Source organism: Coturnix japonica, chromosome 1, assembly GCF_054131305.1.
Source record: "Coturnix japonica strain WE chromosome 1, WE-NBRP24, whole genome shotgun sequence".
Taxonomy (NCBI): Eukaryota; Metazoa; Chordata; class Aves; order Galliformes; family Phasianidae; genus Coturnix; species Coturnix japonica.
The window spans coordinates 45,088,357-45,113,314 of NC_140663.1; the positions used below are offsets into that span (position 1 = coordinate 45,088,357).

The 24,958-nt window shown below is 50.9% G+C and overlaps 3 protein-coding genes across 7 annotated transcripts in view; 1 reads left to right on the forward strand and 2 right to left on the reverse strand.

Moving 5' to 3' along the window:
* The first annotated feature begins 8 nt into the window (after nt 1-8).
* CHADL (chondroadherin like) lies at nt 9-3,857 on the forward strand. Of its 2 annotated transcripts, XM_015860838.2 has the most exons (5): nt 9-354; nt 840-1,003; nt 1,082-2,746; nt 2,860-3,026; nt 3,144-3,857. In XM_015860838.2, the coding sequence occupies exons 2-5, from the start codon at nt 851-853 to the stop codon at nt 3,355-3,357; spliced, it is 2,199 nt and encodes a 732-aa protein (XP_015716324.2). In that variant the 5' UTR covers nt 9-354; nt 840-850; the 3' UTR covers nt 3,358-3,857. The 2 variants fall into 2 exon arrangements, with proteins under 2 accessions (XP_015716324.2, XP_085373103.1); XM_085516977.1 differs by lacking the exon at nt 9-354 and having other exon boundaries at nt 474-1,003.
* Nucleotides 3,858-4,313: 456 nt separating this feature from the next.
* On the reverse strand, nt 4,314-16,953 carry L3MBTL2 (L3MBTL histone methyl-lysine binding protein 2). Of its 4 annotated transcripts, none has more exons than XM_015860819.2 (17): nt 16,874-16,953; nt 15,470-15,749; nt 15,129-15,262; nt 14,683-14,806; nt 14,293-14,372; nt 13,768-13,885; nt 12,350-12,484; nt 11,651-11,739; nt 10,765-10,996; nt 10,384-10,463; nt 9,758-9,862; nt 8,705-8,852; nt 7,781-7,863; nt 7,194-7,428; nt 6,368-6,433; nt 5,311-5,433; nt 4,314-5,088 (listed from the first exon to the last, which is right to left on the reverse strand). In XM_015860819.2, exons 1-17 carry the CDS (start codon nt 16,910-16,912, stop codon nt 4,979-4,981), a joined length of 2,181 nt encoding a protein of 726 aa, XP_015716305.2. In that variant the 5' UTR covers nt 16,913-16,953; the 3' UTR covers nt 4,314-4,978. The 4 variants fall into 4 exon arrangements, with proteins under 4 accessions (XP_015716305.2, XP_015716296.2, XP_085373090.1 ...); XM_015860810.2 differs by having other exon boundaries at nt 15,443-15,749; XM_085516964.1 differs by lacking the exon at nt 6,368-6,433.
* Nucleotides 16,954-18,486: 1,533 nt separating this feature from the next.
* Nucleotides 18,487-24,958, reverse strand: part of EP300 (EP300 lysine acetyltransferase) — a 58,460-nt gene continuing 51,988 nt past the window's right edge. The window contains exons 29-31 of the mRNA XM_015860798.3: nt 24,034-24,195; nt 23,423-23,704; nt 18,487-22,157 (exon numbers count right to left, since the gene is read on the reverse strand). Coding sequence (XP_015716284.1) covers nt 19,920-22,157; nt 23,423-23,704; nt 24,034-24,195 — 2,682 coding nt within the window. The 3' untranslated portion in view covers nt 18,487-19,919. The remainder of the gene's footprint in view (nt 22,158-23,422; nt 23,705-24,033; nt 24,196-24,958) is intronic.

A 24,958-nucleotide genomic window follows, 5' to 3' on the forward strand; every position in this document is an offset into this window, starting at 1 on the left:
GCGACCCTGGGGGTGTCTGTGAGCAGAGGTAATGGGAGAGAGTAGGACTGGACTTCCCGTCGTGCTGCCTTCAGCCCCGTAAGGTGAAGAGGAGGTGACGGCTGAGCCGCTGCCCCATCCCCAGGGGACTCTGCTCTTCCTCCTCCCCCCTTCCTGGCTCCTTCCAGCCAGCGCTGCTGGACACAACGCGTCCCATTCAGCGCTTGCTCCTCCAAATACCGGCTCAGGCACGGAGAGCCCGGGGCGGGGGGTACAGTTGCCGCAGGAGCCGGGCAGCCGCAGGACGCAGCAGCTTCCTCCCTCGTTCCCTGCCGTCTCTCGAGGACCTGAGACCAGCTGCGTGAAGCCCGAAAGGTGTGTGGGAAAGAAGGGGAGGGCAGCGCTGTGTGTTGCACCAGGCCTGGGGCCGCTGGGATGTGACCGCGGTGCGAAGGGTGAGGAGTGTAGAGCCGGGATCGGGGTGGGAGGCTGAACAGCGGCTCCCACGTGTCTGAACCCTGTCGGCCCCATCGCACAAAGGTGGCGGGAGACCTCAGTGCTTCCCCCAGCACTGGCCCTTCTCCAGTCCCCCCCCGACGGGGCTCGCTGTCTCCTGGCCAAAACCAACCCCGGCTCGTTGCTGCCGCTGAACAGAGCGGAGCATTATTCGGCAGCGCGGCAGGAGGAGCTCTGGGAGCAGCGTGGCAGCCCAGGACGGCTGCTCAAATCCGCTGCCTCGTGTGTGCTGGAACAAGCGGCTGCCCCATCCGTTCCCACCCGCTACCCGGCCCCAGCAGATGCTGTTTGGGGTGAGAAAAGCGTTGCTGCTGTCCCTCATCACTGCCTCTTCCCGGCCGCAGGTGCCCCCGCCATGGGGCTGCTCCTGCTGCTGCTGGCGCTGGCTCTGGCACCGGGACGGATGGCTGCAGCCCGCTGCCCTGCAGTCTGCATCTGTGACAACCTCCGTGCGCACGTCCTGTGCCTCAGGCGGAACCTGACAGCCGTACCTGACACCATCCCCGAGGTGGGTGAGGAGCTCAGAGGGGATGGGAGGGGGTGGGCCACGGCCCCGTGGTGACACAGTGCTTTCCATGACCCGCAGCTCACCAAGCAGCTGGACCTGCGGGGCAACAGCTTCAAGGTGCTGACAGCCAGAGCCTTCCTCAGCACGCCGTACCTCACACACCTGGATCTGCGCAACTGCCAGCTGGACAGGGTGGAGGAAGGGGTCTTCCGAGGGCTGGGGCGGCTGCTTCACCTCAACCTGGCCTCCAACAGCATCGCTGTCCTCTACCAGGAGGCGCTGGACGGGCTGTCCTCCCTGCAGCAGCTCATCCTGCGGCAGAACAACCTGGAGGAGATGCAGCCGGGCGCTTTTAGCCGCCTGGCGTCCCTCACCCTCCTCGATCTGAGGGAGAACGCCTTGGTCTACCTCCCAGACATGGTCTTTCAGGGCCTGCAGAGCCTCAGGTGGCTGCGGCTGTCCCACAATGCGCTCCATGTGTTGGGCAGCGAGGCCTTCACAGCCCTGCCCGCCCTGCGCAGGCTCAGCCTGGACCACAATGAGCTGCAGACGCTGCCCAGCGATGCTCTGTCACGGCTGAGCGAGGTCACGCAGCTGGAGCTGGGCCACAATCCCATCACCTACCTGGCCGAGGAGGCTGTGGCCATGGCGTCCCTCCAGCACCTCTCCATGGAGCATGCGGCCCTGCAGGACGTGGCACCAGATGCCTTCTCCCGCAGCCCCCTGCTGAGGACACTAAATCTGGCACACAACCAGCTGCGGGGGCTGCCTGCCTTGGTGGGGGCCGGGAGGTTGGTGAGGGTCAGCCTGGATGGGAACCCCCTGCTCTGCTCCTGCCTCCTGCTCCCCTTCCACCGCTGGACAGGGCGGGCAAGAGTGCAGGCAGAGGGGACTTGCGTGGCACCCCCAGCCCTCCAGGGCCGACCCCTCGACTCCCTGCAGCCCTCTGAGATGAAGTGTGGGCAGCCCCAGCTGCCTGCCCTTAACCCCACCATGCCCTCGGTGCAGAGCGGGGGAACCACGAGTGGGCCATGTCCTGCGGGCTGCACCTGCTCCCCTGAATTCCACCACTCTAACTGCGAGAACAGAGGCCTGCGCAAGATCCCTTGTAGCTTCCCCACAGACACCCAGCTCCTCGACCTGCGCCGCAATGCCCTGGGGACGGTGCCTATGGGTGCGTTCCTGGGCCTGAAGGCACTGGTGTCCCTGCACCTGCAGAGCTGCGGCATAACAGAGCTGCATCCTGGGGCGCTGCGGGGGCTGCCCAGCTTGGTTTACCTCTACCTCTCTAACAACCACCTCAGCACATTGGTGCCCGCTGCCTTTGAGGGGGTCCCACAGCTCTCCTACCTGCACCTGGATCACAATGCCTTTACGCAGGTGCCCTCGGGTGCCTTCCAGCTTCTGCCCAACCTCTTCTCCCTCCACCTTCAGCACAACGCCATTGGGGAGCTGGCCAAAGGTGACCTAGCAGGGTTGGCGGGGCTGCGCTGGCTGAGCCTGGCTGGGAACTCCATCAGGAGCATTGAGCCCGCTGCCCTGGCTGCCACCAAGGTGCTGGAGAAGCTACACCTGGAGAGGAACTCCCTGCAGGAGGTGCCCACAGCCTCCCTGCAGCACCTGCCAAGCCTGAGTGAACTGAAGCTGTCTGGAAACCCCATCAAGCACATCAGGGGTGGTGCCTTCCTGCCCGTGGCCAGGAGCCTGCAGCACCTCTACCTGGACAATATGGGGCTGGAGCAGGTGCATGTGAGCAGGGGACAGGCCGCTGCACGTACCTCTGCCCCCTGGAAGCTCCACAGCAAGAGGGAGAAGCTCAACAATGCGCCCCTTGACACACTCTTGTTTCATTGCAGATTTCCCCCAGTGCCTTTGCTGGCCTTGGACCCAAGATCAAAAGCCTGCACCTGGAGAGCAACAAAATGAGCAACATTCCTGACATGAGCAACTTCACAGGGCTGGAAATCCTCAATCTGAGAGATGTGCCTTTCCACTGCGACTGCCGGCTGCTGCCCCTGCACAGGTGAGTGCTGTGAGGGGACACAGCCCCAGGGATGCTCAGAGCTGCCCCAACTGGTGACGTAGGTCCATCTTTTGCTACATCTTTTGCTCCTCCTCTGATCTTCTGCCTCATTTCCAGGTGGATCGAGAAACTCAACTTGCGCATAGGGGCCACCTGTGCATCACCTGCAGAAGCCCAGGGGCAGAAGGTGAAGTTTTCCACCACATTCCAAAACTGCCCCAGCTGGAGAGCCAGAGGAGCCAGTGCTGACAAGGCTAAGGCTGCAAGAAAGCCCAGCAAGAAGAAATCAGAAAAACCACCATCCAGAGGCTCCAGGAAAAACAAAGCTTAGGAAACCCATGCAAAGTGCTACAGGGCTGTTCCTACAACATGACAAGAGCGGTTTCTGGGCTTGTCCTCACTGCAGCAACACAGAGCTTGTACAGGATATGAAGGAGAGAGATTGGCCACAGCAGAGCAATGCTGACTTGCCAAGGCCAAGGGTGGTGGACGCAAGGCTTGTCCTTGCAGAACACAGAGGCACGTTATTCCTGTAAAGGACTCGTGTGAAAGCTTCTGTAGTGTTTGCAATGTGCTTTACCCGATGACTCCAACAGCAAGGCCATATGCTTGCTTTACCTTCACAAGCCTTCAAAAGCCACGTGGAAAAGCTGAAATCCACAAGCGTTCAGAAATGCTGAAGCAGCGTGGAGAAAGACTGGAAGAAGCTGAAGCACAACATCCTGCGCTGGCTCAAATATTAAGAGAAAACTTAACAATCTTAATCAAAGAATACACTGCCTGAAATCCCAGCTGCTCCTTAGAATTAAAACAAAAGCAGATTGAAATCTTTCTCCTTTTTGCACAATTTGATCCATGGTTCACCCATCCCATTCCTAAGCAGCACACCTGACCTATTCCCTGCAACAGTCCATTGGCTGGCACCGCTGGGAGGGGATGAGAGGAAACATTCTGCTTTTGCCTTGGAATGGGATCCCCCTGCATCTAATGCAAGCTGGATAGACTCAGGGCTGGGGAGCAGAAACTGGAGAGGGGAGCAGGGCCAGGGCAGCCATTTTGTGACTAAGACACTGCCCTGCACAGCCTGCAGCATTTAACAAGGCAGATGTGCTGCAGCCAGGCAGGGCCCACAGCACCACAGGCAGGGCAGGCACTTCCCCACCTGTACAAAGCTCACAGGAACTCTTAGAAAGCTTCTTCACCTCTGTTACCACACTGACCTTTCTGATTAGTTTTTCTCCCCAGTCTGGGTAGGCCTGGTATTCTGGAGAACATGACACAAACCTCTGACTTCTTCCTTCATTTAATCCATAGAGCCTCAGGATACAGATTGTTGATCAAGATTTACAGTAGGACTACTAAAAAATAAAAACCTCAAACTGTGCACCACGCACGCTGCAGTTCTGGGTTCCAAAGCAAGAAGTGATGATACACAACAAGGTCTCTTGCTCACTCAAGAGGCATTGTCCTTTCTCTTCCATTTTTCACCCCTTCCACTCTTCCTCTCCTGCCCTTCCCGAAGGCAGCAGCTGCACCCAGGGAGCACAGCATGGCAGCCCATTCCCTGACACATGTGACCCGCACACATCATCTCACATCACAAGTTTGACACCTCCAGCCACAGCTGAGAGCCCAGACTGCCCTTTGGCAGCCTTTCCCCATCAGGGGTTTCAGCTCAGAAAGACGCCTCTGGGGCTGGGAACAAACTGCTGCACGCAGCACCCACCCTATTCGCGCTCCTCTGCAAGCCTGGGGCTTTTCCGGAGTCTGTTTGCTACGGCTTAAAGTTGCAGGCCTAGGGGCAACCTTCCTGCTCACCAAGAAAGCAGAGATGTGATGATGCAGGGTGACCTGCCACAAGAGAAGGCCCCTCTAAGTCTTCTACTTCCCACTGACAGGACCTTTCCCAGAGGGCCACAATTGAGGCGAGGCAACCGCAGGACGCTCCAAGGTCAGTCTGTGTCTTCCTGCTTTATGCTGCTGATAGGAACGGGAAGCTCTGTAGTATCAAACACTGCCTCTGAGGGGTCGATGGTTTCTTCTTTCACCTGCACGGCAATGACTAGCAATGGACAGAAAGAGAGAAGGGGAAATAAATACAGGGAAAGCCAGCGCGGTCCACCTTCTATCTCTCTGGGTCCACGCAAAGGGGAAATTAAGCCTTTATGAGCAACTGGAACCCTTCTGAGGCTTCACCCCAACACACATCAAGCACCTCACCCAACCCCCTTCCCCAGCACCAGAGCTGCACATGGCTACAGGGTAAAGTAACTCATTCCCTTACTCTCATCAGGTGCCAGATCTGGCAAAGCTTTGCTGGAAGCTTTTGCTTCTCTTTTTATCCGTGATGTGGGAGGCTTCTTGACCGTCTGCTTGATGGTGTGGGTTTTGGCAGGTAACTTTTTTCCTTAAGAAAGAGATAACAAAACATAGGAAAATGTGCACTTCTTTCCCCCAGTACATCATCACCCCAGCTCCACTGAGAAGCCACAGGCCAAGGACCAGCTCAACCAACCAGCAAATTACACCATCACTGGCTGCCAACTGGTTACTCAAAAGAAAAGGAGCTACTGAAGAAGAACTCTACATTCATCACCTCAGCATATGCTCCTCCACATTGTCCTTCAATAGAAATAAAGGACTTTAGCATGTGCTTACATTCCCAGGAGGTGGTCCTGCTGGAGTCCATTAAAGCTTTGCTTACCTGTCTGGGTCTAGCCCTAGGAAATGGGCATGGTGGCTCCAGGGCATGGACTGCGTAGCATTGATAGTTTAATTTTTAGCTCATGTTTTTATTTAAGTTCAGTGTCTTTATACTCTTTAGATGTCCATTGCTCTCCACCCCCCAGAAAGGAACTCCTTGCCTGTCTATGCATTACTTGCCACACCTACTGCAACAGTGATAGCAACAAGGACAAGGTAGAACAGTGACATGGTCCAGCCCCACTACTGGCCTCTTCAGCCATCTTAAGGCTTTCTTTCCTTCAGCACAAAGCAGCCAGGGCTGCTCTCTGGCTGCCCTCCAGCTGCGGCCAAGAATCTCCCTCTTACCACAGACATGGTAGGAAAGCAGCGCACCTCACGCCTGGAAACAAGCACCACTTGTACCTCAGCCAACAGAAAAGACTGTGAGAGCCTTCTCACACACACACAGCGCTCTGCTCTTGGATAATGGGGGCGAGTAAGAAGGATGAAGCTGAGCTGTCACACCCAGAGCTGACTGAGAGCAAACACAGCAAGATGAGGCCTCTCTCTCCTGCTCTGACAGATCATAGACAGGGTTCCTCTAACTGGGCCCAGCCTGCGAGCGAGCGGGAGGGCACTAGTCAAACATCACTCACTCTTCTTTCCATAGGGTTTCTTCCTCTTCTTGGGCACCTCCTTGGCCTTCGCTGGAGTTGTGAGCTCTGCCATAGAGATGAGAGGGAAACGAAAGCCAAGTCCCATAACCAGTAGGTAACTGGGATCAAGTGATATAAGCGAGAAACAAGATATACCCATCCCCCCGAGTCAGCGCCCTCTTCCCGAGACAACTGGCTGAGGGGAAAGCAAGGCCATAGTGCAGCCGTTGTCTGTGCTTCCACGTGAGGGCACAGGGTGGCAGGCTGAGGCAGCACAGGGGAGAGAGGCCTAGTGCAGGTTGGGCAGGGACAGGCAAAAAAAATGAGATCTGTAGCTTGGATGCAGAAGGAAATAATCTGCAGAGGTGAGGCAATGGCCTCCCTGTGACAAGGAAAGGAATAAACTCTTCAGAGGGATACTCTTACCTTTCACAGTCAGAGAAATGATAAAGGAGCAATAGCTGAGGTGCCCCTGCTACCTGGCTGAGGCTGTAGTGTGCTTACTAAGAGGGAGATGTGCAGGGACAGGACCACCTGAACTCTACCCAACTTCAGCACGAGCAGCTCTCTGTTGGTGTGCAGGTGGGGATGCTGAGGGGAACCTGAGCCAACCTCAAACCTCAGGTTGTTTTCTCCTCATCACAGACTCCTTCCTCTGCCAGCTGCAAGGTTGTGCAGCTGCAGAGAAGGACTTGTGGGAGCCAGCAGAGCCCAGGCTGTCAAATCTCTCCTCTATACAAGGCCCAAAATGAGGAGAAACTCACAGAGAAGGAGGGAGGGCACCTTCGCCTCCAGCCTCAGAAACCACAGTTAAGCCTTCACTTACCTGGAACAACAGGCGGCTGAAGCTGGTAACCTGTCAGCTCGCACCACCCCACAGGATAGATGTCTGGAGATTCACAGTCCACCCACTGGTCATACTCATTGTCCCAGCCATCAAAATGGATGCTGAGGAGACGGTGCACTACACGCTTCACTGTGGCCACGCATATTAGCCGGGGTTCCATCAGGTCCACTGCTTCCACCTTCATGCCTGCCTTGAAGCCGTGGTTTGGGCAGTCCTGAGTGCATAGAAAAGATAAAGGAAAACCCAAGGCAATTGCACCCAGTCCAAAGCCACATGATGGCATCTCCCTATAACAACTACAGGCTTGCCTACAGCAAGCAGAAAGAAAGAGCCCACTCTCAAGCCTGAACGCAGGCATCAATTGCTGACAGACACTGTAGGATCTCCCTTCCCTCCATGGAGACCTTCAGAAGCCATCTGGAAGTGGGCCCCGGCACCCTGCTCAAGCAGGTTGGACCAGATGGACACAGAAGTCCCTTCCAGCCTCAATCACTCCATAACCGACAGAACTCTTGTGCTCTTTCTTGCTGACTACAAACAAGTTTCTTCTCCTGGACAGCACTCACAGTGTTGAAGAGCCGTGCTGGAACAGATCTTGATTTTGTCATTTCCAGGTAACTTTCCCAGTTGAAGGTCTTTGCATCATGCCCTGAAGGAGGAAGAAGAGGTCAGAAGAGCAACACAGCCACTACACAGATCAGCTGAGAGAAAAGGCAGAATGGGCAAGAAGGAAGCACAGTAACTACCCCCAAAGCACATACAGCCTAATTTTGGACATACACTTTGAGTACAGATTCCATGGCAATCCAGCACCTCTGTCCAGTGGGCAGAAAGAAAAGATGCAACACTGGACACCCATGTCAGTCATGTCTCGGACCACAGAAATAGGGGAGAAGAAACAATCAAGTGGTTTGATTGCACATTGAAAACAAACCACTAAAAGCAATTCTTTATCTCACCTACAACAACATCAAAGGAAGACAGAACAGCACTACACAAAAGTGCTGCAACACAAATTCAGAGTAGGCCTTTTTGGGCATGGCCAGGTGAGGCAGTAAAATCCACTCTTAGAGGGATGGCATATCAGATTTGATTTGTTTGTGCAAGGAGAGGTGACTCCTGCCAATTGTAGCAGTCCAAGTCACAGAGCAATAGCTCTACTTATCACTTCCCAGCGTTGTTATCCTTTATACCTCTGATTGTTCACTTGGAATTGTACACCTGTCCCCCTGATCCTCCAGGAACTAAACTAACATTAATGCCCTCTGGAGATGTTATTTCATTTCACAAAATACAGAGACTCCATACTGGATCAGAGCAAAAACGCACTGGCTTTTCCCCCAGCCAGCTCCATCTCCTCAAAAAACAGGAAAGTTGGAACCCAGAGGTTTTGATTCATCTCAATCTGCCACTTCTCAGAAAAGCTCAGTCCAGCAGATTCTGTGCACAGGTTTGTGCCGCAGGCCAGAGTCCAAATGTATGGACTATACCTTTCGGAGGGGTCAGATCAATGTTGTTCTTTTGACAGAAGTTGACAGGAAAGATGGCATGTGAGGAAGCATGATAGCAGAACCAGTCAGAGCCACCGTCAGACGTGGCTCCATCAATGCTGATCATGAGGTATCCATCCAGGAGCACCTAAGATCAGAGTGAAAGGCAAAAGCGCTCTAAGATCCTTCGGAAGGAGAGACTTAACAGCACCCACAGCTGAATCACTGTTGCCACTAGACAGTAAAAGGTAACATTATATGCTCCAGGATGTACAGTAGCTTCTCCTGATACATCAGCCAGCATAACATAAGCTAATCCTCAGAGCAGCAACTGCTGCAGGATTGCAACTGACACAACAGTTTTATAATAAGGGCTCAGCCATAAAGAGTCAGGAGCTCTGCTGTCCCCCAAAACCACAGCTTTCTGCTTGGGGTTCTATGACAGCAGTTACCTTCTTGAAGGAGCAGGGAAAGCCCAAGAAAACCGAATGCTTCAGGAGATGCAGAGCACCCCCCTGAGGAAACCTGTTGGAACAATTCACTTTCCAACACCAACACAGGAGGAAAGCCCGCTATCACCTCATCAGGAGAGATGGTCAGAGATGCATTTATCCTCAGTTTCCCAAACCTATGAACGCTGCCCACTGAAAGATACCTTTTATCAGTTCTCTCTTTCCTCAAGGCAGCCCTACAGACGGCTCTCTACTGCAGATAGGATCTTCCCTACTTTGTGCCCAAGTGTGAAGGTTGTTGCCAGTCACACACCCTGGACAGTTAGCTCACAGATCACACATGCTCATCTTCTCGCTGTCCACATAGGTGTGAATGGCCAGCTACTGATCTCATCAGCCTGTCAGACCTCTGAGCTAATGCCCCAATTTACACCCTCCACATACCAGCTGCCTACCTTTCTCTTGACAGCTCCACTTTATAGCTCCCTCCTCTCCCACAGGCAGAATTCTGCCCAGTCCTATTCATTTGCAAAGACCTGAGGAAAGGCTGGGAAGCCTCAGATCAAGCCAGAAGACCTCCTCTTCCCCACCCAAAACTTACCTTGCAAACAGTGGCCACACAAATGTTGCCCAGATTCAGAGGGTCAATGGCCTCCAGTTTCATGCCTTCCTCAAACCATCCACCTTCAGCATATACAGCACGAACCTACGAGAGACCCCAGAATACCACGTACTATCAGGGGTGTGAGACAGCCCCATCCTGACACCAACTGCCCCAGGTGCATACTGGATTAGAGCTTTTCTACTCAGCTCAGCCCAAGAAGGGTGAAGAAATAAAGAACTTAAATACAATATAAAGAGGCAGACAGCACAATACTGTCCTTGTGCCAGCAAGTTCCTGACAAGGCTCTGGCCAGACCGAACTCTTGGCTAATGCTCTGCAGCAAAGTCTCCTTCTGATCTCAGGCCCCACCAGTACAATCCAGCTGCCTACTCCTACTCAACACTCTGAGCATCTCCTCACTACTCAGTTGAGCTCCTCAATCTGATGCCATCTTCTAGTTTTTCTGTCATTTTATTCAGACTTTTCCCAGTCTTGACATCCCCTAACACTTCACTGTCCTATAGCTGTAAGGGGGACAGATGAATCATCCTTAACTGCCCACACAGAACTGGTATCACTACTTCCTGTGTTGTAGCCATGGCAGAAAGCGAGACCTGTCCTACCTTCTTGAACAGACTGGGAACAGCATCGCAGTAAATCTTTCGGAAGGTGGGGTGGTTTGCCAAGTCAATGCGCTTCTCTTCTGTAAGGAATGGGAAAAAAAGAAACAAAAGAAGTGAGAAACCTGCAGCAAACACAGCAAGAAAACATCCCGGCTGGCTATCAGTTAGCTGTTGTCTGCTGAGAACTCAGTAACTAAATAAAATCCAGATCAGATGGATAAGAAACAGGTCAATCCCTCTACATCTTCCTATAACAGGCTGTGATACAGAGCTAACACAAAAACAAATGCCTGATCTTCCACCACGATGGGACAGGTGTTAACAGTAGGGCTGGGCAGCACATAGCAAACCAAAGGATGTACGTGGGGGCCTGATCCCTACCTGTCTTCTTCATGCTGTGGCCCACTCTCCGTGACCAGCCCACAGGATGGATGAGGGGACTCCACATGTGGCACCAGAAGTCATAATCGTTGTCACCATCTTCATAGAGGAGTCTCAGCCGACCCCCGATGACAGTGTCCACCACTGCCATGCGTGTCTGAGACACACGGTTCTTATCTACCACCTCCACCCGCATGCCCTGCCGGAATGGGTACTTCATGCTCTCTGCCATCTGGCAAAAAGAAGAAGAGGTGAAGTGACCACACAGTGCCTTCCTTCCCCAAAGACCTCAAAGAAACAGCTTTCCCCTCCACACACACTCTGCTCAGATGCTCTCACTGCCCAAAGCTGACAGGGAGACACCTCTGGGAAGTACTGAATGGGAGTGAATTCATCAGAGGCACAGGGAGCTGCCAGCCCCACAACATGACAGCGTGGCTGGGCGCATACACCTTAAATCTCCCTTAGTCCCATGCACTTTTTGGAGACCTGCAGTTTGTTGATAACAAACCTAACAGCTTAGGATAGGATAACAGCCTATCCGTACTTACCTGCAAATACTCAAAGGCACGTATAGAACACGTGACATTTTTTCACTGGAGACCCCAGAATGCTATAGAACTACTATGGATACTCTAAACAGACTCTGACACCTCAACCAGCCTACAACTGAATGCAGATCTTCGAAGGGAAGGTGCTCCTCACTTCTGCACATCAGATGGGAGTGGAATACTGGGAGAGAAACACACAGACAACATCTGCCTTCCTCCAGCACCTTCCACAGTGTGAGCTCTTAACCATGGCCCAGGAACAAGCAGCAAAAAAACCAAAAATCTCAGCTTCCTGAGAAGCAACAAAGGAAACACCACCTTAATCATGGTCTCACCTTGATGTGGAAGTCCACTGGGATGGTCCTGGCTCCCACCAATTTTTTCATGAGGTAGCTTCTCCAGTCAGTGTACTTGGCATGGATAGCTAGACACGCACAGGGAAAAAAAGCAGATCTTTATGACCAAAGAACTGTACTACACCTTTCTTCTTCAGTAACGCAATTCATCTGTACTAGAAGACCTCCACACTCCACCACTCTCCCTGCGCTCAGACAGACTACTCTGCAGCTCACCCTCACTACGGGCTATGAGGAATCACCACCACAGAAGGGACCGCACGGAGCTGACATCCAACTGCGCTCATCCAGATGTAGAAGTGGTACTACAAGAAACACGTAGGTCATGCCAAACAAATCCACGGGCCAGAATCCTGTTCAAGTAGCATCCTTCTCCTAAGTGCTAGCTGAGCAAGAACTGGAGCCAGCGTGTTGCTCAGAAACAAGATGAATCCCCAAAAGCTAAACCTAGCTACTGTCACGGTCAGAAGGAAGAATATATACATTTGTTAGACTCTGTCCACAGATATAACACAGCAGCTTGGCACCCAGCACCCCTCTGGGTCAGCCACAGGGAGATGCAGAGCAAACAGCCCCAACAGCACAAGCAGAGCAGTGGGTAGGAGTGTCCATCCCACTGTACCATGCATGAGCTGAGGCAGCCAAGCCAGCGTGTTGGCCTCCCTTTCCCACACTCACTTTGTGGTGGCACCAGGATTTTGCTGTTGACGGCACACCAGCCGATGGGATGAATATCCACTGCACCTAAATTGCACCAGAAGTCATGGCCATCATCATTCTCAAAGCCCTCATATCGCAAAAGGGCCCTGTACCCTGTCAGGACAGAACAAACAACCAAAGAAAGGCATCAGAGACAGAATTTCTCTTTTTCCTCTTGTGTACTAGAGGTTTATTCCCTACAGCAAGGAATTCAGAACTCCACACAGGTTATCCGAGCTTCCCCAACCATTACAGAGGCGGAACAGTCCTTGCAAAGAGCCCAGCAACCAGGAAAGGAATCAGATGCTGATTTCCCCCCACCTTTATACCGTGGTATTTCCTGTTCCAAAATCCCTCAGCAATATTTCTACGAACACAGGTTGAGGGAACTGGGATTGTTTAGCTTGGTTAAGGCTACAGGGAGACCTCATTATGGCCTTTCAGTATTTGAAAGGAGCACATAAATAGGAGGGAGAACAACTGTTTATGAGTCTGGACAGTGATAAGACAAGGGGGAATGGTTTTAAACTAAGACAGACAGGGGAGGTTTAGATTAGATATTAGGATGAAATTTTTCACGCAGAGGGTGGTGACGCACTGGAACAGGTTGCCCAAGGAGGCTGTGGATACCCCATCCCTGGAGGCTTTCAGGGCCAGGATGAATGAGGCTCTGAGCAGCCTGGTCTGGTGGCTGGCGGCCCTGCACATAGCAGGGGGGTTGAAACTGGGTGATTGTTATGGTTTTGCAATTTGGTTGGTGTTGGTATTCCACATCAGAACACCATGCCTCATAATGGGAGTAAAGGGGACAAGTTTTTTTTTTGTGAACTGCCTCAAATGGGCATGTGGGGTGGGGCACCGGAAGGGAAGTGAGGAAGGGGACGGGGTTGCTGGCCCGGCTCCCTGCGAGGAGACAACGTGGTCAGAGCTTCCTGCCTTCCACAGCTCCATCGGTGAGATTGGGGACTTGGTATTCTCTTTGTTGAAACTCTCTTGTTGTTGTTATAGCGTTATTAGGTTATTAAACTGCCGTTCGTTCTCAGATCACCTTTTTTTCTCCCTCATTTTTTTGTTAGACCTAATCGCAATCTCCCTTCCCTTCCTCTCTCCCTAAACACATGTGGCCGGGCCACGCCGCAGTGCCGCTAGAGAAAAGGAGGGGGGGGGCTTTTGTTCCTGCTGCCCCGGGTTTGTGCCCACTGTCCCAGAGTGAGCTCTAGAGAGAACTCCGTGACAGTGATCCTTGTTGTCCTTTTCAACCCAGGCCATTCTATGATCCTATGAATTGCTGATCTCCAAAGAGCTGATGCTTTACATGACCAGCTATGGTCTTCTCACTCAAGTTTCCCCCAGCAGTCAACTGTGCCTGGCTGTTGGGGGCTGCATTGGAGGCTTACCTACAGTCTGGATGACTGATGCAATCCAGTACACTCGGCTGGGAAGCACGGCATCATTGTTCAGCACCTCCACTTTCATACCTTTCACCACGTCATCCCACTGATCGAAGAGCGGCACCTAAAGAATTGAGGCAGCCGGAGTGGGTGGGTACTGCATTTCAGCAATGGAGACAGCAACGTGAAAGACAAGCCACATTCCAGAGAGCCATGCATTGCTGCCACACCACAAAATGAAGCATGTCTCGATCAGCTCATCTATATGAATCAGCTAATGGTGGTGACCATGTTGAAAATTAGTGTTTTATAGCTGAGAGTTTGCACTATCAAATAGTGTTCTTGAGCTCATTGTATCTTTTGTAGTTTCCATGGAACTAAGAGGCATTCTTAGCTGTAAGAAACCCCAGCTCCCTCCCTCACAAGCAGTGCTCAAGAACCCTCTCCCCAGGCCTCTCTCCACTCAGCACTGGAGAGTCCAGTGCATGCAAAGTGTACCACACACGTTGTGAGGCACAGCAAAGAACTCACGTGTTTGAAGCAGCTGACTGGAGCCGCCTTGAAGCCATGTTCCTGCAGGTACTTTCCCCAGTCAAAGCCCAGGACTAGTGCTAGGAGCAGACAAGAGAAGAAAGTAAGGCAAAGAGGTTTATCTAAAAGGCACACAGTACTCAGTTACCTCCAGGCTACAACAAGGGCAAAGCACTCTGTCCCAGAGAGCATGGACTCTGTATTTGAGTGCCTTTTCCCTGAAGAGGAACTAGATCCCACAAATGGTGTCAACTTGCTCTTGAGAAATGGAGCTGGGGGGGTATCTCTGGGGCCACAGCATCTCAGAGAAATCAGAGTGAAGCATGGGGCTATTAGTCTTACAGTTACCCCTTCTAAAGATATACCTCCTCATGACTAGCCTACACTCACCGTCCTGGCCTGTCAGAGTCCCATCTGCGAGCTGCCCCGTGCCCTGTGAATGGAGGAAGGCCCCGATCTTGGCAGACCAGGCTGCCTTGTGCAGGACTTTAGCTTTCTTTGTTGGTGGCTTCCCCTACAAAAGAAGGAATATTAGTGGAATAGGAAGGGAGAGAAGCTTGCAACTGGACAGGAGGAGGCACACATCTCTCCAGGGATGATTTACAGATTACTATTAGTGCTCTCAGGAACCAGAAGATACAACAAATAAAATATAACTATGCCCTTCCCCAGCTTCTAGAAAACAGCACTGCACAGTTGGTATGCTTTTCTCTGGGGGCTTCAAGCAGAAATAAACCACTGGTAATAGCAGTCTGAGACCTCACAAGACAGCAAAAATCCATCCCTCTACATGGGCTTTCTACTCCACCCCTGGGGAAGGAGGGATTTTGACTCACCTGCAGTCTGGCCAGGATGCTGGCCTTCTTGGAGTTCGAGGAGTAACTTCTGGAGCAGGAGACGCTGCAGAAACGTTTGGTCTTGGAGAAAAAAGCCTCCCTGGTTCCCACAATCCCACACATCTCGCACACAGCTGAGTGGAAAAGCACAAAGATACAAGCAGTCAGCAGGACCAGTGCTTTATAAGTGACAGATCTAAGCCCAGGAAATCCCCACTACACATAGCAGCTCCTCCATGTATTACAGAACATGCATTATCAGTTCAGTTCTGCTCCCAGAGCATGCTTTGGTTTCCTCCAGCTCTCATTCTTACCATCATACACAGGAGAACGGGCACTACCTGGCTCAGAGCCGCTGTCTTCTGTGATCCGGCTTGTGGGTGGCTGGTGCACAGGGGAGAGTGGAAGACCTCTGACTTCCCGATCTGCCACCTCATCATCACTAGACTCTTCCAGGCAGGAGCTGCTGTCACTGCCCATGCTGCTGTTGTAGCTCCGGAAGCTGTCGTAGCCTCCAAACATGTCCAAGTCATCATCCTCCTCTTCTTCCTCCTCCTCCTCCTCACCTTCCACCTCCGCCTTCTCCAAAGATGAAGTTTTGTTGCAAATGGAAGACACTGCCTGACAAAACAACCAGTCTGCTTTAAAACAAACACCTTATGCCAAATGTTTACTAGCTTGTCTTCACTGCTGAGAGGATGTCTAGACCCAAGAGAAGCCTTGGACTGTGCAAGAAATCCATGCAACAATCCCAGATTCAGAAATCTAAAGAATCACAGAAGCATAGAATGGCCTGGGTTGAAAAGGACCTCAAAGATCATCCAGTTTCAATCCCCCTGCTATGTGCAGGGCCGCCAGTCACCAGACCAGGCTGCCCAGAGCCACATCCAGCCTGGCCTTGAATGCCTCCAGGGATGGGGCATCCACAGCCTCCTTGGGCAACCTGTTCCAGTGTGTCGCCACCCTCTGTGTGAAAACCTACCTCCTCATCTCTAACCTAAACCTCCCCTGTTTCAGTTTAAAACCATTCCTCTTTGTCCTATCACTGTCCAGACTCAAACAGTTGTTCTCCCTCCTATTTATGTGCTCCTTTCAAATACTGGAAGGCTGCAATGAGGTCTTCCTGGAGCCTTCTCTTCTCCAAGCTAAACAAGCCCAGTTCCCTCAACCTTTCCTCACAGGAGAGGTGCCCAACCCTCGGATCATCTTAGTGGCTCTCCTCAAGCCGTCAAAGCCACAGCGAGCTTTCCACAGCGTACCGAGCTACAGGCTCCGGCCACCAAAGCTCACAAAACTAATACAGACTAAACATCAGCTGGACCAGCTTTCTCCAGAGTTGAATTTATAACGAATTGTGATGACGGACCAGCAGCAAATCCACCTCCTTCGCAGCCCTTTCTGCGGACGCTCCTTCCTTCAGCTCGCAGGAAGCGAATAACTCGGGATCGCTGCTCCGGAACCAAAAGAGCCCGAAAGCTGCGATGCATCCCCCCCCGGCGGCGCCCCCTCCGTCACTCCCTCCCCCAACACCCCACTGACGCCACATCGGGCTCCACACAGGGAGGCGAACCGCCCCCCCGCAGCCGTTAAACGGCCGCCACAGCCCGGGCCGCGCGTCTCCCGTGGAGCACAGGACGGCCCAGCCCCCCCCAGCCCACGCTGCGGGGCTTTGCAGAGCACTGCGCGGCTGTGGCAGCAGGAGGCCTCTCGCAGTGCGGTACCGCCCCGGCCCCGCCGCCGCTCACCTCCCCTTGCTGCTGTTGCTGCTGTTGCTCCTGCTCCATGGCTCCCAGGACGCTTGCCCGCCTCACGCGCGTGGAGCACTACCTCCCCCGCAGCCGCGCACCCGATTGGCCGCAGACGGAAGAAAATGAGCCAATCGGAGAAGAGGTTGTTCCCGCCTCGCTCCCCGCGGGGCACGACGGGAGGCGTAGTTCTATTTCCGCTAGAAGGGGGCGGGGCGTGGCCCAGAGCATGATGGCGGCCTTACAGGGACCTTACGGTGTCCCGGGCTCCATCAGAGAGGGGTGGCCAGCAGGGACAGGGAGGTGGTTGTCCCTCTCTGCTCTGCTCTTGTGAGGCCCCATCTAAGTACTGCATCATGGTATGGAGCCCCCAGTACAAGAAAGACAGGGAGCTGCTGGAGGGGGTCCAGAGGAGGGCACAAAGATGGTCAGAAGGCTGGAGCACCTCCCTTATGAAGACAGGCTGACATCTTGCCATCAAATACACCTTTCTATTCACAGCTTATGCTCCTGTGTTAGACCAATCATCGTACTTGTATCTAAATATCAAGCTTTTTATTCCAAGTTTCATACAGCCACGAACATCTGTCCACTTTGCAATAGACCATGGCTTTTGTTTGGCACTTGACTGAGATTCCCGTGCAGTCAGGCTCCTCACTCCATCATCTTCCATCCATCTTTTCCTGAAGGCAGCTTGCTTGTGTCGTTACCTGGGCTTGGTGGACACAGGGACAATCCCAACGCCTGTGCTGTGCTCTGGCCACAGCCAGATCTTCAGGTGCACAAAACACAAGTACAAGTTACTCCCCACACACCCATGGGGTAAAGCTGTGCTCTGGGAAGCCCTCCCTGCCTACTCTGCACATATGGCTCGCAGGCAGTGAACGACACACCAGGTTCAACAGCACGTGCATGCAGTTACAGCTGGCACACACAACTGGCTTTGCTACACACACGCTCCCTAGTTGAAGCATTTCTGTACAGGACATCCCCCAAATAGGGGAATGTGCTTGAATTAAGAGGCAGCTGCCTGCACGCACTGCTGTCAGGTGAGATCAAGAGCACTTCAGCCTTTCCATGCTAATTGACCGCAAGCAGCCCATAAGTGGGTGCAACAGCATTAATGGGGCACCCATCAGCTACTGCAGCACAGCATCTACAGAATATCCACACCAGGTTCTCTCTCAGGCTCACACTTTGGTGCCAAAAGCTGAACAATGTATTCCAAGTGAAACAGGATCTTTTAATATCACATATCCAAACAATAGTTCTCATTTCAAAATGCAAAATAGGTCTTCTGAACATCAGCTGCTCCCAGACTGGCCGGGTGCGGGTCAGCTGATGAGGTCAGACCTCGTTTCTTTGGTAAAATACATTGCCATGAACAAACACAAATGCAGGGCCGTACCAAAAAAGCATCCATTTATAAGACTAACGGGTCACTCCGCATCCCCTTAGCGTAGATTTGCATTTTAAAAGCAGTCATATACATTAAATAAACTCTCCAACTCCTACAAGGCGACCATCGGACGTGGCACATCTCCTGCCACCCCACTGGCTTCTCAGCAAGCAACATGTGTGGGAGCGCAGGGAGAATCATTAAGAACAGGCCGTCTGTCTCACACAGTTTATTTAACAATAGGTAATAAGAAATCAATTTTTTTAACAGTCTATACAGTGATCGAAAGTTCGTATTTATAAGTAATCAACTTTAAATTGCATGATTTACAACATTTGAGGGTTGGGTGTTTTTTTTTTCTTTTTTTTTTCCTTTTGTTTTTTTTGCTTTCTATTTTCAAGTTTTACAGAAAGTGGAAGAGGGTGGGAGAAGGGCAGGGCAGAGAGAAAGCAAGCAGAAAGAAGAAAGCCCAGGGACTTCTTTTTCCCCCCCCCCTTATCAGGTTAAAAAATCACCCTGTCGGAATTGTTGCTTAACCCTCTTCTTTTTTGTTTAATTATTATTTCCTTTTTTAATTATTATTTTTTTATTTTTTTCCTTTGTTAGATGTAAAAATAACGACGACCGGAAAAAAAACAACAAAAAAAAAAACCAAAAAAAGAATCCTCTCAAGAAAACAGAAACCACAATATATATACTACATCCATTTGGCAGCTGCCCCCCACGGCTATTTGCAAAAATGGCGCCTTTCTCTCTACATGTACAAATTTAATACTCGAAGCTTTTATTAGTTTTTAAGCTCAGACTCTCGCATAGAAAATTCTTGGAGGACAAAAGTAGACTTCGGGAGGGGGCTGACTTATTTACTATTTGTACATTTTTTCTCTCTTTCTTTCTCTCTCTTTCTCTCAAAGAATTGACATATTTTCCCAACCAAAGAGGAAAAGATCGGTATTTACTTTTATATATATATATTTATATATGTAATGTATTCTTAAAGCAACATTAACCCCTTTTGTCCTCCGGCTTTAGGAAAAGTTTCTCCTCTGGTGGTTTTATTTTGATGTTGTTTTGTGTTTCGTTTTTATTCCTCATTGTTGTATCTTTTCTTTTTTGTGGTGACACGAAGAAAAAAAAACCAGAACAGGGAAAATGTTTACCATCTGCCTCAGTAAATAATAACTATCAATATTACATATTTTCATTAATTTAAAAAAGAAAAAAAATAAAAATAAAAATAAAAATAAAACCTATTGGAGGCAATGAGTAGGGCGGCCTTTGGCCAACAGGCAGCAGCTCACCCTCTACCCCCCCCGACCTCCCCAACGCACACGAGGGGAAAAAATAAACAACAACAACAACCAAGAACAAAAAAAAAAGGACTGGTTCTGATTCCAGCCATAACAAAAATATATTCTTTGTACTCTACTGTCCCTCAGGTTCGTTGTTGGTTTGCTTTGAAAACCACAAACTACTGCTGCAGAGTTCAGGTGTGTCCAGGGAAAAATGTTGTTTTTTTAGCTAAGAAAGATTCAAAAAAATTTATCTTCAGTACAAAAAGTCTTGAGAAAATAAGTTTTTTTTCTTTTTTTCTTTTTTTTCTTCTTTTTCTTTTTTTTTTTTTGCTCCCAAAATGCTACAACGTGTCTAGTGTATGTCTAGTGTACTCTGTGAAAGATTTGAATTCAAGTCTGAGTTCTCAGAGCTGAGCCCCAGTTCCGTGGCGCTTGTACCATGGAGGCCTGCCATACCAGGATTGCTAGCAAGCTGGGAAAGCATTGCACTCTGGTCTGGGCTGGCAAAGTGCCCTTGATCCATGGGGTTAGCCTGGGCAGCTACCAGTCCTGGATGAGGGGAGCTGGTCTGCGGGGAGACGTGGTGCGGAGAAGGCTGAGGCTGCATCCGGGGAGATGGGCTGGAATGGGGGGGCTGGGACTGGGGCCGTGGCGAGGGTACAGGCTGCGGAGAGCGCACTTGATTGGTGAGTGATGAAGGGAGCTGCTGACCCTGTAGGTGTGGGGACTGGGCCTGGTTGGGCAGCATGTGCTGCTGGGGGCTCATAGGATTGGGCTGAGCTGGGGACCCCATCTGCTGCTGGAGCAGCCTCTGCTGGAAAGCCTGCTGCAGACTGGCTCCCGTCTCTGCGCTCATGGCCTGGGGAAGCTGGCTTATCTGTCCCATGTTTCCTTGCTGCATCTGCTGCATGTGATGCTGCATCCGTTGCTGCTGCTGCTGCTGCTGTTGCTGCTGCGGATACCCAACACCCTGGGGCTGCTGGAACTGGTTGTGGTTGGCCATTCCTGGCCCCAGCGCTGGTCCCACTCCTTGCTGCTGCTGCTGGCGCTGCTGCTCCATTATCTGGTGCCGTCGCATCAAGAGGTCTCGGAACTGAGGAGCCATCCCCGAGTGATTCATATTCATCTGCTGTGCCTGAGGATTCATCCCAGCCATGGCTTGCTGCGGCTGCTGCGGCGGCTGCTGCTGCTGTGGCATGCTGGGCCTCTGCACCCCGCCCTGCATGGGATTCATGTTCTGCATGGCTGCATTGGGGTGCACCCCTCCCTGCTGCCCCTGCATGGCCTGCTGCGGTTGGAGACCTGGCTGGCCCTGGGGCATGCCAGGCTGACCAGGCATCCCCTGGGGATTCTGGGACCCCGCGTACTTGGCGGCTCGCTGCTTGATGAAAGCAGCCAGCAGCTGAGGATTGGAGTGAAGGATGTTAAGCACCTGCTGCTGCTGCATGGGTGAGCTGGGAGACCTGAGTGTCCGCAGTAGGTTCTGTAAGGCCGCCTGGGGCAGGGGTGGCTGTTTTGGCTGAGCAGCGCCTGGTACCTGGCCCATTCCTGGCTGAGGCGCCATATTCATCGGCTGACCTGGCTGGGCTACTGACATCATGGATGGCCTCTGCATCCCCGGCTGCAATTGAGCTTGAGGCAAGCCACCCTGCACCCAAGGCGGCTGCTGCTGGATCCCTGCCGGCCCCATTCCTTGGTCTATGTGACCACCAGGACCTCTGGCTATTTGTGGAGGATTCATTCCCATGGGTGGCATCTGGGGCATCTGGTGCTGAATCGGCCTTTGGAAAATCTGAACCTGCGCCATCTGTCGTTGGGTCTCTGCCGCCCTCTGGATCTGCATGGCCATTTCCACCGCTGCTGGAGGAGGACCCTGAACTGGTGGCTGGGGTGGCTGGGGCGGAGTTGGAGGGGTCACCTGGCCGCCCGCCTTGCCTTGGGACACAACGCTGGGGGGCTGAGTTCTCTGCATGCTGTATGGTGGCATGCTGTTGGGAGGCGCAGGCTGAGGCTGTGAGGCAGGCTGGGGTGGAGGCTGGGGCTGGGGAGTTTGTGGCGTTGTGGGTTGCTGGCCAGTTGGAGTTGTTGGGGTGGCTGGTGTTGGTGAGGGCAACCCCTGCTGCTGGCCCACCACACCGGTCCGCTGCATACTTGCCATCCTCCTTCGGAGCATCTGAGCCTGTTGCAGGCGGTGCTGAAGCTGCTGTTGACGAAGCTTGTGTTTGATGTTGAGGCAGAAGGGCACTGGGCACTTGTTCTCCTGGCAGTGCTTTGCATGGTAGCAGCAAAGGGCAATGAGTTGCTTGCAGATGGGGCACCCTCCGTTGGTTTTGCGTTTGCAGCCTTTGGTGTGTTGGACAACCCGTTTCATCTTCTGGCAGGATGGCAGCGAGCAGTTGGCGTTACGGCACTGGCAGGCGTGGACCAGGGACTGGATGCAGCGCTGGATGCTCAGGCGGCGAGAGTCACCTGGGCTCTGGGTGGTTGCAGTCTGCTGGTTGTTGCTCTCATCATCTAGACCAAGGCCTAATTTCTCCATCTTATGGTCATGATTTTTAGTGTTATAGCAGGTGATGCACAAGTCGTAATCCTGGAAAGACAACAAAGGTAAAATTATCAGTGCTTCTGTAACTCTATGCAATAGCAATAAGCGAATGATGTCGTGCCATCTCAGCACATTACTCCCAGACTGTTTCAGGCAAATTGATGCTTGGGGGAAAAATTCAGTCTTTCAGGCTATGCTGAGGTAGCTGAGAGGAATAAATTGAAACTATAGCTAGGGAAAGCATGTGGGTGTGTAAAGGTGTCTGAAATTTACACAAATATGTGCATCTTGAATAAGTAGTTTGCTCTGAGTAAGTAAGTCACATGTGATTCAGACAGGCTGAAAAAATCCCTTTCTTTCCTGATTTAAAAAAGGAGGAGAGAGGCGAAGATCAAACAGCTGCTATATGCCGTTTTTTCAAAAGAAGGGGGTACCTTTCCTGCCACTCTTACCCAGTTTTCAAAGAAGGAAGAATGAAAGCTGGGTTGTCAGGTGAGTTGAACCCAAAAGTGTGCTGAGAAAAGAACAGAATAGCACCTACAGTCTGTGAAAGCAACAGCAAGAATTTGAGCTCAATTTATTTAAGATGATCCGAGTTATTCAAGGGATTCATTAATCCATATGAAACGTAGAATTTGTTTCCCAATACCTACTTCAAAATGAGAATATAAAAACTTAAATCAGAACTTTTCAGAACCAAATCCCAGGCAATCATTTACTTCCAGCAGGCTAAAAAATTAAGTTACAAGCCAGATTCAAGGTTCTTCCAGCTTCTGGGAACAGGTCACTGGGCTCAGCCTTCAAACAGTGATGTTGCAAACAGTTCTGAGAACAAGTATGCTGTTTTCTACTATAGAGTGACAACAGAACAATCACCCAAGTACAGAAATCTGTTCTGTGGCACAGCAAAACCTCTATATCAGAAAACTGATGGAGAGCCCTGTTCACAGAAACACTGCAGCGCCACAGTTTGGAAGAAGAATGAACATATTGCTCTTCAGAACAATCAACAATTACAGCCCATCACTACCGTTTCCTTCTGCTTAAGTAGCAACACCTTAAATGATTTACAGGAAATGCAATTCTGCTACTTTGATCCTCAACAGCTTGAAAGTAGGAGACAAAAATTTCACTGAATAGCCAGCCAGTGTCTGATTAAGAAAAAAACATCCTACTTTCCTCAGAAGAAGGTTCCACATAAGGTGAGCTGCACAGATCTTTTTTCTAAGTAAACATTGAGAAATTAGTTGAAAAGCACTCTGGGCACAGAAACACAGGGACACAAGTAGGGAAAACTTCACCAAACGTACCTCACACACAGTGCAGTGCCATCTGGTCTCCACATGATGCTTGCACTCGTTGCAGGTGTAAACAAAGCGGTCTTGGCTCTGCGTATGCAGCTCCACGAGCATGCACATGGTTGACCACTGAGCCCTTCGTAGTGAGGAGAACTCCAGGTGCTTGTCTCTAGCAAGGGTAAGGAAAGCATCGCGCCCATCCATCAGGTCGCACGGAATGAGTGGGTCAGGCTCAACGATGGGGGGAAGGGAGTTGGCTGCAGGGCCAGCAATGAGACGGATGACAAAGAAAACCTGAGAATTGAAGTAAAAACAATTAATGCTGGCACTTAACAAGACTTTTAGTTCAAAGTAGGGTGTACAATTCCAGGCCCAGCTCACACTTGTATGATGTGCTGCTACAGTAGAGTGAAGTTTCCCAGTCCTTAAAAACTTCTCATTGCACTGCATGTTGGTTTACCTTCTTTATAGCAAAGAATGCCCTTACTTCCTGGTGCTTTAGTGTACCACCCAACTCCCCAATCAAACCTGTATGATCTACACCACACAGTTCTGTTGGAAGGACCAAGGTTTTGGACACCTGTCTACTTCAGTACAGTACTTCTCATTCTATCAATTCTCACCTCTTTGTGTTTCTCCATAGTGGCATACAGCTTTTGGGAAAGGTCATTGGACACATTCGGCATGCCAGGCTTCTTCTTATTGCCACGACTCAAACTGCTCTTGTTCTTGCTTGTCTTCTTATTGTTTTTCTTTTTGGCATTTTTGCTGTCTCCTTTACTCACCTGACAATTTAAAAAGCATTTTATGTCAGGTATCTACATCACATCACATCAGCATTTTATTACTTTCACACCTTCTCTAGTAGCAGGACTAAACATACTTCACAGGAATTTACTCCGAAAACACTTATTGGGGTCCCCTGAAAGATTAAATTAATTCAATTGGAATTACTCTAGAAGATAACAAGATCAGCAATGCACGGTTCCGGGAACACTAAAAGCATAAATGTTTAGGAATTATAAGGGATAAAGTATGCTAAATGATATTAACTGAAACCCATTTGCCTGTGATAGTTGAACACCAAAGAATCTCCTGGATAATTACCAGTGTGTTCAGCAAATGGCTCTTAATGCAATTCAAAATTAAAAATAACTGAAAACCACAACTGATACTGCACTAACCAGAGGTAAGACAGACTTACTAAACCTAGATTTAGTTTGTTACAGCCCTCTGTCCAACAGTTGTTTTTTGAACTAGATTATATCAAACTGATTTTAACATATAGATGTTCTTCCCAGTCCAAAAAGCCCTAGTAATGTAATTTCTACTATGAGGATATGATAGGAAGGTGCAGCAGTTAAACAAAACAAACCTTTAACTAACTTAGTTAACGTTAGTTAATGCAAGTTTGGTTTTAAGTTGCCTATCTCCCAGATGGCTCATAAACTTAAGCTAATTCAAAAGCCTTTCAGGAAGATGCTACAAGGACAGCAAAGGAGAACTACAAATTCTAATTGTAACATTAACTTTTTTTGATGCAGAAAT